Source organism: Convolutriloba macropyga, chromosome 5 (assembly GCF_964194025.1).
Source record: "Convolutriloba macropyga chromosome 5, txConMacr16.3, whole genome shotgun sequence".
Lineage (NCBI taxonomy): Eukaryota > Metazoa > Xenacoelomorpha > Acoela > Convolutidae > Convolutriloba > Convolutriloba macropyga.
In genome coordinates, this window is record NC_134472.1 from 25,755,929 (window position 1) to 25,771,233 (window position 15,305).

At 35.2% G+C, this 15,305-nt stretch overlaps 1 protein-coding gene across 1 annotated transcript; it reads left to right on the top strand.

Moving 5' to 3' along the window:
• Positions 1-13,479: 13,479 nt before the first annotated feature.
• Positions 13,480-14,940, top strand: LOC142339904 (E3 ubiquitin-protein ligase FANCL-like). The gene has a single exon (XM_075390260.1). It carries the CDS (start codon positions 13,671-13,673, stop codon positions 14,817-14,819), a length of 1,149 nt encoding a protein of 382 aa, XP_075246375.1. The 5' UTR covers positions 13,480-13,670; the 3' UTR covers positions 14,820-14,940.
• The last annotated feature ends 365 nt before the right edge of the window (positions 14,941-15,305 follow it).

The window sequence follows — 15,305 nt, forward strand, 5'->3', positions numbered from 1 at the left end:
TTTGCTGCTATTTTGTAGTCCAATGACTTAGTTGCAATATAAAAAATCTCCCATTGGCTTCTTGAGGTCTTCAAAACAGTCAGTTTAGCTTTTTCGAGCTGAAAATATATCTCTGCTATGGCTTCTCCGAAAATAGATCTGAAAGAAAACAATGGATTCATCCTATCATATTATGGTCAACTGTTAGCTTGGTCTAGCAAAGAAATATCGCATTCTATTTCTGTCTGAAAAAAACCTTCTAGTTTGCATCCTTTTTCTAGTTTTCATTGCGGATTTATAATTAAACTAATGGTTTTGCAATGAAAATATGATTTTGCAAGAAAATACTGGACATTTGCCCATTTTGGAGGTTATTTTCTGTTTTGTCACGTTTTCACATTAATGACAGGTGAAATATGATATCAGTGGCAATGAATGAGGGCTAAACTGCACATCTGTAATATTTTTAGTGAACAACTTATTGTTTTAAGGGCATCAACAAAACTCTTGCCAAAATTTAAAAGGTTTTTCAACTTATGAAAGTATTTTTCAATTTTTTTGTAGTCTAATGACCCATACGGGATAATGAAAATTTGCAATTGTTTCTTAAGGAGGTATCAAAAAACTATTTATCCATTTCAGCTGATAAGTAATAGTTTTCATGGCCTTGACTTTAATTGTTATCAAAAGTTTGAACGTTTTTGTCTTCGCACTTTTGGTTTTTTGCGTACTTGTTGCCTAGATTCAATAAAAAAAATTGCATCTCGCTTCTGATGAAGTACAGGATAATCGGTTTGTTTTAATTTTTATCTGATGCTGATTAAGCTTTGCTATTAAGAATTTTGAAAATTAACATTCAGAATTGCTCAGTTTGCAAAACATTGTGAGATCAGTCCTGATCAACAACCCAAAGACCTGAACTAGCTAATGATCTGAGCGTCACCATTTTTCCAGCAATATCGAATTTTGTCAGTCAACAAAAGATGTGAATTCAACTGCTCAAAATTTGATAATATTCTTAAATCATCTTTCGAATATTTGTTTCTCCAAACACCAGAGTTGCATAAATGATGACAACAAAAAAGCAAGTTCAATGATTTTTGATGTAACACATCCTTAGAATGCATACAACATAGAAGATTTTTACCAGGATTAGTGAGAGACAAAGTTTGAGAAAATGCACAAAACTAGTTGGTAACTAAGTCATTAAAAGTAATATCCAAAAATTGAAGCCAATCAATTGAAAACCAACAATGAAAGAACAATAGGAAATGTAATATTTTAGACTTAGTTGTACGACCAAATGGAAAGTAACAAAAATCAAGAACTCAAAAATGCATTTTTTTTTGAAAAAGTCATAGAAAACACTGGTATAGATTGATGCGTCGATGCAATTAGATTCCTCAAGAGCACCTGATTAGATGTATCATTATCCGAATATAAGACAGCAACTGTTAATAAGAAAACAAAAGAATATACAAGCAAAACTGAAAAATTCCCAATTAAAACCTTTTTTAGAACAAAAAGCATCAAAGTTAAGAAAGCTAGTAGCTAAAAACCTCAAGCAAAAAATAGATTTATGAAACAATTATCTATTAACTGAAAATACTAATTTGATTCTCTTAAGCTTTATATTTTAAACAATTGAGCCTGCTAAAAATGATACTGTGATGAGAGAACCGAGGTAATAAACAAAATGGGCAAAGTTGAAAAAATCTCTAACATTTCATGGCAACAAATGGTTTCAAAGTCATAAAAAGCTGCCGGTTCATGGATTCAAGCAATCAAAAATAACTGCAGTCAGAGGGCATGTGTAATATTTTAAAAGAATTTAGAGGAAAAACTCTAAAGTTTTTTACTCCAGCATCACTGGAATCAACACCCTAGTTTGACTTCTCAGTAACATTAAAAACTTTCAAAAAATTTGAGCAGATCTTGATAAAAGACAGCATACCAATACAGTCCAAATATATGAATAGTAAAAAACGAAATTATTAAAAAAAAACATATTTAATGACTGTTTAATGGCTGCCAGTGTCAAGTTGTTTGCGGTAGAGACGATAGTTTTTAAGAACCAGAGACAATGTCAGCTTCAACCGGAACGTCTGTGTTTTTCTATACTGGGTATTTGAACTCAGTGTAAAATATACTGAGCCCTTATTTCACAATATAAAACATAATGCAACCAGTTGTATGGAAATAATCCGAGTTTAGATAATAGAGTCTTTGGTCACTGAGGACGACATTAACATTTTTGCCGAGCTTAGCGCACTTGCACGTGGCTGATAACCTGAAAATTCATCGATCTGATAGTGGCAATCAGTTTTTGAATTATATTCAAAAACACTTACTTATTCTTTTTTTGCATCGGATTCAGCTGCCTTGCTCATTTCTAATTTCGTCTGAACAATATCATTCAAATGAAAGGGATCAGACATGATTCTTAATGATGAGATTGATATTATTTAATTGTGATGGCCACTTAAATTAGAAATTCGTCCCACATGCCCACCTGAATCTGTGTATAAGGAACCAATGGAAAACCACACACAGGCAACCGAACGCGATAGAAAGATTCGCTATCCAAAACTAAAGATGACGTGGCAAAAAAGATGTAAACTGATTGACGAAATTGGCATTCTGTGTAGTGACAAACTTTGGGACATCTGCAATCAAAAAGCTACTTCAATTCTATATCGCTGCATCGGAACAGAAGGCCGTCGGATCATCAAAAGCAAACACCTGAATATCCTTATTGAAAAGCTTTGTCTTTTTCTCATCGAAACAGCAAAAAGAACACTCTGTTGAGAGTTTCTATGGGAGACTCGAAGAAAAAGCGGAAAAATGCAGCCTCGTGGACAAGAAAACAACGCTAATACGTGATGCATTCATTTTGAATCTGTTGGAATTCGAAACAAAAAAGAACTACTTATTAGAACGGTGTCCAAAGCGCTAGACTTTAGCAGCCAAAGCGCTAGAAATAGCTATCCACATTGAGAAGGGTGCCCAGAAACAACAAAATATTAATCAAAATCTCAACACAAGTGCTCAACCTGTGAATATATTTTACAATTTTCCAAACCGCAATTGCACCACAAACTACCAACAACAACGACAAGGGTACAATTGCAACACAACACAACAATTGCTCTAAATTATCAATACACCAGCATTTGTGCAAACTGTGGTCAACGCTGGACCTATAAACTCCGTCAAAAATGTCTTGCAAAAGGAAAGAAATGTAGTTAATTATCTACGTCTTGTGATTAACAAGACGGAAAATGTCAACCGCGGCTACACTTTTAAAGCTGTTTCATTATCTCTCCAACAAGAGTTTTATCGCCATAATGACATAAAAGTTTCCAATGCTTATCAAAATTTAAAAAGTAACTGCAGAAAACGAATAAAGATGAAAGCAATTTTCAACTGAAAGCCAATTGTATTGACGGGCTTCACATGTCAGGTGATTTTTTGCGTTTAGGCGGTCAAACAGGAGTCCCACATATTTTTAAAAAACTTATTTTAATTTTTCCACGTTTCAGATTTTTGGAGTTGGCGCATGACAGACCTCGGCATACACTTGGTTGATTTATATCTTTAGAAATCTTTCTGCTAAAGCCGCTGAAAGTACACCATGCAGGTTCAAAGATGAGCATCTCAAAACGATAATCTTAAAAAGTAAACTCCTCTACCTAAATACTAAGTATCTATCAATGGAACTCAGCTAGACTTTGCAGGTCCGATACGTAATTTTCAAAAAAGAAAAATACCTATTGGTGGCGATCTAATCATTTAGTTAGTTCACAATAGCAGAATTAGCTATGGCACAATTTAAAGATTATGTAATAAAGATAATGTAATACATTTTCTCGAAGACTATGTAACTTGCCACGGACCACCACAAAACTGAAGAGTAGACCCACCAAATACCATAATCAATAACCAGGATAAAAACTTTTATAGGAGCCATAACGTTAATTTAAACAAAGAACCGGTAAATGATTCTCGCGCAGCAGGTTTTGTAAAACGAATGATAGAGACTATCAATTGAAATTGTGGGAAAATGTTTTTTGGATGTAAAGACAGATAAAGGTGAACAACTTTCACCAGACGGACACTGGAACATTGTGGGAAGAGATCACTGGATGCAGGAGATGAAGTCAAAGAAGGCCGAACTGGTCAAGGAGATGACTATCAGATATAAAAGCGAGTCAGACTTGCAAAGCCGTTATTTGTATCTAAATGATAAAATCCAGAGGAGTCTGCTAGGAATGTCGAAACTTGTCGAAAATTGTTCAGTTTACTTTTTTTAAATCGGTTGTCCACTAACCTAAAAATTTAGGATTCCACTCTAACGAGATAATTTTGCCGTTTTTATTGTACCTTCAATGAATGTCAACCCTCCCATGCACGAAAATAGATGTGAATTGAAAATATTTGCTGTGAATCTATCTGTTGTAGTCAAACATGTCAAATTCTTCAGAACAGCAAAAATTTCAGAACAGCAAAAATTTGACTTACTGGTAAGTGAGCATATTGCTGAGTACTAAAGGTTATTAAAAAGCTACGAATAGAGCGCTGTTGTGAAAAGAAAACTTACAATGATGGTTGAGATTCTCTCTATCAGAAATTTCAACAAGTGCCACATGTAGAAAAGCCGGAAGTTTACAGCATAAAATATTCTATAAATAAACATTTCTATTGTTTTAAAAACACTATCTTGAAGATATAAGCAATATGAAACAGATTTAATTGCTCTCGAGCGAAGTTTAAAGCATTTTTTGGCAACGCTTTGTTCATTTTTTTGCAAAAAGTTTGGCATATTTTATTTTTTGAGTGGCTTTTGCGCCCTTGAATTTTTCATTTTGCGTGATATAAATAAAAAAATCAGCGGCACTAAAAAGCAAATGAAAAGTGAGTCAAAATTGGTGTCATATTTTTAATTTAAATTTCAAGTGAAGATATAGTAAACTCTAATACGGTCATTAGAATCTCACTTAATGGTTTAAGTTACCTACCCACGATTGAAGCAGGCTACTATAGAAGAGCTCCCATTAGATGTTTGAGAGCAATTCTTCTTACCTTAGTTGGTTACGTTTGAAATTAAAATTAGAGTCTTATGAGGTATGAGCACTTTTTACTACATTTTAGTAATGCATTATTTCTTTTCAAATATTTTACTGAAAGATAGCGGAGTGTGACCAACATCCACCCCATGTCACAGTAGGGGGGTTCTAACTAACGTGTTGTATACGTGCACATATTTAACGGCATTGCGCGTCAAATATGATTTAATTGAAAAAATCATGGATTCACCTAATTATATTAAATGAAATATTTTAATTAAAAAGCGAAGGTTAATTATTGCTTAACAATTGCGATGATCAATGTGAAAACGTTTCTTTTTTCAATTTTACGCGATGCACGATGGGTGCATTCAATCTTCATCTCATTTGTAGATTTATTTCACTACCTGATTATTTTATGTGATTTCACAGTCTGTAAGACCTCTTTGAGGCTTATTAATATACTCAGAATCAACACGGCATTATGTTCTGCGTTTTTCCGGAAAAACTGTTCCTTCTGAATTTTTTTTTCAAAAACAGCTCAAGAAAATAGATGACTTCTAGTTATGAAGCAACATCGAACCAGTTGACGTTCTATAATTGTTCCACAAACATGAATAAGATTGGTTTTTGAATCTTTTTGGCAGAAGTTTTAAAATTTTTTTATCCAAAGTTATCAGCTATGATGAGCTTAGCGCTCTGTTTGTGTATTCAAATATTTAGTTCAAATGAATTGATTTCTATTGTTTTGAGCTAACCTTTTAATTAAAATTGAAAATACTTCAAAGTAAAAATAAGTTCCAGAAAATTGCAAAGTGAACAAACTATTCAACTAAAAATAAGTCAAGCAACCTACATCCAATTGAATTTTTAAACGAATGATGACCATTTGTGAACGATTTTGTTCATCTTTGATATCCTACGTCCGCCCTCTAATAAATAAATTTTAGTGAAACTGGTTCTGATCTTTGATATTCCTTATTGTGAGTATTAGAGTCTTGAGTTTTTGATTTCGAATTTTAATTTTGAAAAAGCTCTATTTGGGTTTTTCGTTATATAGCGTATTTGTCTCATAAGAAATAGAGTCCGAATCTAACCCAAAAAGTCTAGTGGTCTATTAAGGGACTGCTGGTTAATCTGTCTATCTTATTTCTCCATTTCTTTCAATTCCATGGAAGACCACAAGCGTCTATCGCGGCTATCTTTCGGCAATCCGCCAGCTGTGTTTGATGAAATTTCTGCAATTTCTCGGTTTACAGAAAGATTTTTATAATAGGCTTCTAATTTTGAACAAGTGGTCCTCAATGAAAATCATTTGAACTGATTTAAATAGATCTAAATGAAAAAGTTTGTCGATTAAACATAGATGACTGCGCAAAATTTTAATCAAAGTGTATAACTTCAGCATTATTAAAACAATGGTTTTACTTTTTATTACAGAAAAAAATGTTGTCTGGAGAAACTTTCTAGCGCTTAGCGTCTCAAAATTGTAATTTCACGTGCTAAATTTGCCTCTCATCGCTCGTCGCTAGTACCAGGAGTCTATTGAAATAGCGAAAAACGATCGACGCTTGAGTGACGTAGAGCATAGCACATTCCATCTGCCTGGATTTTCCAGCAAGGGCAGAGCAAAATGTGCTGGAACAAAACCTCTCAAACGCCATCGTCAAAGTCAGCGGAAACGCACTCGACGTCATTTTCGACATTCGGACAATGATAAGTTTAGCAAAATCTCGACTTTTCTGTTATGCTTCAGAGGGAGTTAATTGCTGAGGAATAACGAATTAACCAAAAATTTATACTCTTTTCAGCCTTTTTTCAGCAGGAAGAATTGAACGTTTTCTAACGTTTTTTTAAAATCTCAAGCTCGTATTTGGGTTACGATCCCGAAGGACTTTTTCTTACTGGTTATGTGCCATTATACGCATTGTTGATAACGATAAAAAAAACTTTTTTTCACATTAGTCATTTACACTCAGCTTTGAATATGTTTTTTTGTTGCCCATGTTATGCAAATAGCAGATTTATTCATTCTCTAATTCACTCATTGAAGGTGTCATATGTATGCAGATAATGTTAGTTTTTTCATCGTGTTTTTGTTTCTGCTAAAATAATGATGTAGACTGCCTAAACAAAAAACCGATTTAATGAAATGTCCAAAAAATACCCCAATTAAATTACAGTTGAGAGGTTCTCGTGTTATGCAAATAGCGGATTCATTCATTCTTTAATTAAAGTTTGATATTCTTTACCACCCATTTAACGTTTGGTATATGTACGCATAAAATGTAAGATTTTTGCTCGTTTTTTGTCTATGCCAAACTAATGACCTAGACTGCCTTAAAAAAACTGATGCACAAGGAAAAAAACCAAAAATCTCAATTGAGGCAATAAAGGGGTCCCTAATAAATAGCAAAACTAGCGAGTTATCATCGTCCCAAAACGTGAACGAAACATTGTCCAAATACATAGATGGCATTAAAACTGTTTTCACATCATACCCCAAACAGAATGTCTCTGCTCCTCGTTACGTCCTTTTGAAAAAGTACAATTTGACTGTTTCCCTTATTTTTGCTTCGTATAATTTGTGCACAATATAGATTTCTGTGCACAAGATGCGACTGAGTTAGGTTGAGATAGAAAGTGACAATATAGGCTTAGGTCTAATTGTTATGAGTCTTGTACAATATAAATGAGCAAAATGATTGAGAACCAATTAAGATTTTCTTAAATGTACCAGAAAATTTTAAAAAAATTCAGTGACATTGCTTCTAAAACGAAGTTTCGCCCGAATTGATAGAAGAGCGCTACGTACCTTAGAGAAAAGGTGGCTTGCTCAAAGAACTGCCTAAAAACAAACTTGGAATTTCTTTACAGAACTGCATTCGTAGTTGAAAATATTTTAAGAGAAGTTTTAAAACGAATGAATGAAATGTCAAAAAAGCTCACTTTTCTGTAGGGAAAATTGTTGAGACACACGGCATAGGCAGTCCATGAACCTGGATAACAAACTGCCGCTGAAGCTCACGCAGACCAAGTTTAAAATTAAAAAATTTAAACTCAATTTCTTTGACTAATTTCTTTGTTGCAAACCAATAGACATGTTTGCCTGTGCACCTACTATTACAGCAACATGGTATTGTACAACAAATCTTATGAAAGTGTGGTCATTAAAAAAGTGGGGACACAATGATGCGCGAGGAAGACTTTCCAAAAACCTAATGTTTTGCTTCCTTCTTAAAAAAAATCTGCCCAAAACGCAACGTCTTCAATTTAATTGAACGATCACGCTGCATATCTTAATCAGTAGCTGGTCCAAAATGATTGCCAAATAAGATAAGCTAGTAAAATTAATGAGGTTTGAGATACCTGATTGAACTCCAAAAACGATGACTGATCAATTAGAAGAATAAAACAAAAACATTGCAGCTGGTTTTTTCAAATTTTTCAACCTCTCTTTTAGAGAAGCTATGACATCAGGTCTGCCTCAAACTCAATGGCTCAATGCTTGGAAAGTCTGCTATGAAGACGCATGGAAGCAATGGCCCTTCCGGTTACTGACATTCTTTAAGTTGTCTTCAACTCATCTATGCAAAACGATTGCTAAAATAGCAATACGCATAGCTACGATTTATCTCATTGACTTTTTTTCTTCCCTATAATTCATGTTAATTGTTGATAAAGACGGAAATTAAAATCGCAATTCATTCATTAAGAGCTGCTTTCAAAAACATAGATGCTTAGGCGATGTTGCTTATTGACGGAAAAACGTTTTCAATGGTCTCCACCGTAATTTTGTCTTACGGAACATTGAGAAATCGTGCCCTACCCTGTAGCATTCACTATGTATTTCATGTTGTGAACCATCAAATATGTTTCTTAACAAACAAAAAAAATTCTCACAGTGAGGTACAACCAAAAGCAACCTCCTTGCAGTATCGAGGTATAGAATTGCCACTATGCACTTAATTGATTTTCCGGACATTTTTTTAAGAGTTCAAAAGCTATACACCGACGATGGCAAAGCTGTCGGTCCTCTTGATAACCTGAAAAGACTTTTATGACTTACTGAAAAAACACGGTCCTGCTTTCGGTTACCACTTTGCCAAATAACATCATTAGCAAAAAGCATCTTTTGAAAAAACCCAGCAGACTCTTCTTCACGACAAAATGAAAACAGTTGACAGGTGTAGAGTAATTGGTAGTGTAATAAATTCTGATAATAAAGAAAAAAGTTTGTCGAAAGATCTCTACAACCGCAGAAATTGTTGTTAAAAAAACTGGCCGTTAATGCTAATACTTCTCTTCAAATAGTTTATAAATCGTTCACATTATTGATTCAGAACAAATTGACCTTCTTAGTTTGTACACCACCTAATGTTGAAGACCTGATGAATGTGACAAATCAATCAACGATGTTTTATTACCAATTCTTTTAAAGTATCCCGCCTATAATGCAAAATAACGGAATATCCTTTCGCTGCCGATGAGGTAGGGTGGCCTGAACATCCTTAGAACTCGGAGCGTTTTACGAATTATGAACGATTAGTTAGGCTGTCAAGTCCACCATAAATATCTCCGCACGAAGCCCAACTAAAGCAACAGCAAATCATACATCAAATAAAAAAAGGATAAAGAGCTTGGTATCCAATTAAAACAGACAAAAATTAAGAACGATATGAACAAGGACAAAATTCGCTCACTTGACTTAGCTAGTGAAACGTGAGCACTATTGAAATTGCAACGATATCACTTTGACCTAAGGTAAAGCGAGTTTCGTGATGAGATTATTTTTGCTATGGCTGGGACCCTTTGAAAATGCCATCACTATGCGCATGTACTGAAATTTTCAACAGTGGCACATGCCCTCCACTGTCCAAAAGAAGGATACAACCACATGAGACAAATTGAAATTTGCGATTCCTTTGCGAACTTGCTAAGTGATGTCTTTCATGACGTCGAGATCGAAACTAATTTTCAACCGTTGCAGGGGGAAGCTTTTGCTCTTAAAACAATGACATCTGATGATGATTCAAGTTAGATATCAAAGCCAACAAACTCTGTTAATCGAGGTTCAACCAAACCCGTTTTGGATGTGAAAATTTTAAAACCGCGAACGGAGTATGAACCCTCAAATAACAACAACATTACAGGACGGTAAGATCAATGGGTGATGTGGCACATATACTCCATGTTTTTTTAATCAAAAGCTATCCAGGAACATATGAGCAGAACTAAAGCAAAATGAACTACTGATGAATACAAAGAATTTGATAGATGCATGTCAACAGGAAAATTTTCTAGTGCCATTCAAAGTCTTTCAAAAGAAGCGAAAGTTTCCTTGATATCTTACGCGAGTGGAACCACGCAAAGCAAATTTGAATTATCTATTATACAATAAACATCCAAAAAGTTTACCATGCACTCAATCTTTATTCGAAAAACTCAATGCCTCAATGGTTAGAAAGTCTGACATGAAGACGCATGGAAGCAATGGCCCTTCCGGTTACTGACATTCTTTAAGTTGTCTTCAACTCATCTATACAAAACGATTGCTAAAATAGCAATACGCATAGCTACGATTTATCTCATTGACTTTTTTTTCTTCCGTATAATTCATGTTAGTTGTTGATAAAGACGGAAATTGAAATTGCAATTCATTCATTAAGAGCTGCTTTCAAAAACATAGATGCTTAGGCGATGTTGCTTATTGACGGAAAAACGTTTTCAATGGTCTCACCGTAATTTTATCTTACGGAACATTGAGAAATCGTGCCCTACCCTGTAGCATTCACTATGTATTTCATGTTGTGAACCATCAAATATGTTTCTTAACAAACAAAAAAAATTCTCACAGTGAGGTACAACCAAAAGCAACCTCCTTGCAGTATCGAGGTATAGAATTGCCACTGTGCACTTAATTGATTTTTCGGACATTTTAAAGAGTTCAAAAAGGGTATACCGACGATGGCAAAGCTGTCGGTCCTCTTGATAACCTGAAAAGACTCGAGTGGAACCACGCAAAGCAAATTTGAATTATCTTTTTTACAATAAACATCCAAAAAGTTTACCATGCACTCAATCATTATTCGAAAAACTCAATGCCTCAATGGTTAGAAAGTCTGCCATGAAGACGCATGGAAGCCATGGCACTTCCGGTTTCTGACATTTTTTAAGTTATCTTCAACTCATCTATGCAAAACTATTGCTAAAATAGCAATACGCATAGCTACGACTTAATAGCATTACTCATCTTCTATGCAAAACGATTGCTAAAAATAGCGATACACATGCCCTCCACTGTCCGAAAGGAGGATATAACTACATGGGACAAATTGAACTTTGCAATTCCTTTGCGAACTTGCTAAGTGATGTCTGTCATGACTTCGAGATCGAACCTTATCTTCTACCGTTGCAGGAGGGAAGCTTTTGCTCTTAAATCAATGACATCTGATGATGATGCAAGTTAGATGTCAATGCCAACAAACTCTGTTAATCGAGGTTCAACAAAACAGATATTAATGTGAAAATTTTAAAACTGCTGTCAAAATGTTGCCCCGAATGCCGTGGGTGAAGCCTACAATTACCATGAATCCATTTAAAAGAACAAATATCAACGAAGATTAACTGAGGTTGAGAAAGCAACGTTTTGTCCGGTTTTATTTGGATGTACTGGTAAAGCTGGCCCATCAGCTTAAAAAGCGCTGATACAACTTTCATAATGCTCTGCGCGAAAAGAGGACAGCTACGCTGATATCATATATCTAAGAACAAAAATCAGCTTTGCTCGCCTAAGGAGTTCCATCCTCAGCATTCATTGGCCAAGGACGCTTAGGCGGCGCGAAATTGTTAATGCTTCAATGGGAGCGGTGTTGAAGAAGGGAGGCTGTTAGTTTGACTCATCTACTTTCGTCATTAGTTGTTTGTTTTCTAATGCTGTCTGTCTTTTGTTTAAGTTTCTCAGCTGATGTTTGTATATATTTTCATTTTATTGATAGATTTAAACAATACGAAATATTCTATGAAGACGTAGTGCTGGGAGGGGCCCTGGAGCCAATTTTCACCCAGTGTTGGGTAGGGGCATTTTTTATTTATCTTTCTCTTCCAATGATGAAAACAGGTAGTTTTCCTTTTGATTCAGATTTGCTAGTGCTTCAAAATACTAGTCAAAGGGGTTTATGAAGATTTCTGTACGATGAAGAAGAGCAGAAAAAGTCAGTAATTCTGAGAAAAAACAATTGTTTAAAATTGAAAGTTATCTGAATTTGGGACAAATGAATTGAAATGAACTCTAAACAGACTTCTTTTTAACCAAGACAAAACATAATCAGCAACTCAAATTTTTGGTGGCATCTTGCTATTCTGCATTATTTCAGTGAACAAACATTGCAACTTGATTCTGGCAACAGGATTTCATCAGTTGGGCATAATTTTAAAAAAGATTTATCAGTTATCTGTACAAACCGCCTACAGTTAAAACAGAACAAACGGACAAAACAGCTGATAATAAGTACGCAAAAGTATAATAAGCAGAGTAAAAGATCTTTGATTTTGAAGAGCATACAAAAATGGAATAAGTTACCCTCTAACGTAAGAGGTGCCCTCAAGCCTCGTGTTCTCAGTGAGACTTCGATTAGCGCCGTCGTGGAGGAGGGAAGGCTGCACTGAGTGTTTGGCTGCTTATCTTTATTCCTTTGCTTATTCCTTGATGTTCCATTTTTATTTTAATCTTTCCATTCCAGTTCCCTATGTGTGCTATATATATAGGTGCTTTCCTCTCCACTTGTTAGTTATTTTTGTGACTGGGCCGTCTTTACACTGTCTGGAGGGGAACAGCTTGGAGTGCAGCATCCGGCTACTAAGTGCTACTCATCATGCCCTATTTTTCGACCTACATCCGTCGATGCCGGATGGTGTACACGGCCCTTTATTGTTGTTGTTTTTTGTTTTTTCTAACGTAAGAGCGACGGAGAACAAAATTCTTTTCAAAAGAAATTTAACAGAGTTTTTGCAACGTCAGCATGAAAATTTTCCAATATATAGACAGTTAGGATCATTCGTGTCTTATTTTTTTATATAGTAGAACGAACAGCTTAATGGGTAACATCAATTAATAACCAGAAGTTTGATGTATAATTTTGATTATTTCAATAAATATTCGTGATTATTCGGAAGGCATGTAAACTTTAACCTTTCGGTTATATTATTAATTTACTTGTTTGGAAAAGAAAGTTGGTCATATTTTCATTGAGAAATATTGAGGTGTGAAAAAATGGTTCGCTACCGTTATCTGTAAAAAAATATATCAAAATGAGCGTTGTTATATTTCTTCGTTTGCATATTAAGGAAAGTTTTAACAATTTTGCTCCAAAAATTGCTGGATTTGACTTTTGCAAAACATAGAAAAGAAAGAATGTTGACGCACTTCAGATACATGGAACATTCTGTGCTACGCTCTGTTTGGCACGAGCCGTCATGTTCTTGATTACTACATGTCGAAGCAATTGGAGAATCGGAAGTCGGGATATGACATAATGTGTATTGCATTTCTTTGGTCACGATGGCTGAGCAGCCCATTTTGCGATATTGAGATAGTTTCCTGCAATCTCTCGACTATGATGCTTCATGTTGTTTTCAGATGAGGTTTCATATTCAATATTTTCAATAAGTTCTCAATATTGGAAGACAGCTCTGTTCTGCCCCGTGAAAATGAGAGCCGATATTCGCTCTGGTGTTTTAAAACTGCTGGAATCTGAATCATTTAATTTGGACGGCGAAAATGCATCTGAAATCTGCAATGTGGATATACTGACATCTGATGTATTCGAAGAATTTGACCAATTAGGCTGGCAGAAAGTTTTCCTAGTAAGCGAGGATCTCTCGAAAGTAGAATTGTCTTTTTGTATGAAGGATATCATGAACCTGAATTCTTGCTCGTCTGGGAACCAGTTTGATAGCACCGATGAGATCAACCTCTCACTTACGGCTACCCCTTCGGGATACCATGCCGTTTGTCTTGATCTTCCAATGACCTTTAACAGTATTACTGATAAAAGTTTAAATCAGGTTCTGGAAAGTCTAGCTTCTTTTGTGCTGCCATTTGCCCCTATTTGGAAACTCTTAGAAGACATTGATAGCAGTTTTATTGTTTTGGAACCACAAAATACGCAATTAAAGCATCTCTATCGAAAGATCGCGATGAAATACTCAATTGTTGTCACTTTGGCATTCGACCCTGCTGAGCCTCAAAGTAGTCCAATAATATCACTTAATGGACCTCGTGATAAGACAGCTTCTTTGAAGGAAGCTCTAAATCGTAACTGGGGTTCGTGGAGTTTTGACTTGAACGTACTAACAAACTTATGTAGTATGCTTGAGGTTAGTGAACATATGTTTTCTAGAAGTGAGGCTATTCTGGAAAGGAGCTTTGAGCAATCAGGTTTTGAGTTATTTGATGATATTGACAATGAGGAAAACGATAACAGCAATGACGATGCATCATGCCTCATCGAACCTTGCAAAATATGCTTATCAGTGAAAGTGGCCTGTTCCGGTAATTTAGAGGAAGTTCGATATACTACTGGTTATTTTAATATGTCAATCGACTCCCTCAGCCCAAGCGTGTTTTGTTCTCTGCAAACGTGTTCAGGGCGGTTTCACGTGTCCTGTTTAAAAGAATGGTTCCGTTCTCGTTCAGACGTCAGACCAGTATTTGGTAGTATATGTGGTCCTTGTCCTACTTGCAAAGCTGCAACGATAAACGTTGAATCGTAATTATTGTCCATTTTTCATATAAAAGTGCCTGATATCATTTGCCTACCGAGAATATTGACTGTCTGAAGACTGCGTGACAAGTTTGTAGTTTGAAATCCAAAAAAATTTTATTTTTACAAAGTTTTTTTGTAGACCTGACTTTGGAAATGTTGCATAATAGAGTTTTTGAAACATTTTGGGGGAACTTTGGGAACCTGTAATTTTAAACAATCACGTAATAAAGATTATTTTTTGAGAATAAAAATTTCAGGATTCACACTTCTTTGATTTTTTAAATCCATCAAATTTTTTAAATCCGTATCTGCATATTCGTGACCAGTAATATTTCGTTCTGTTGTTGCCTCTTTAGGTGTGTTTTATTGGTGACATTCGCTTTGTGGCGGTATTGAATAAAGGCAAGATTTTGAAAAATACTTAAATTCTTTGCTGTTGCCTACTGTTTGTAGACATATGATATGCTTCATTCTGCTGCTTCGAGCTCTGATT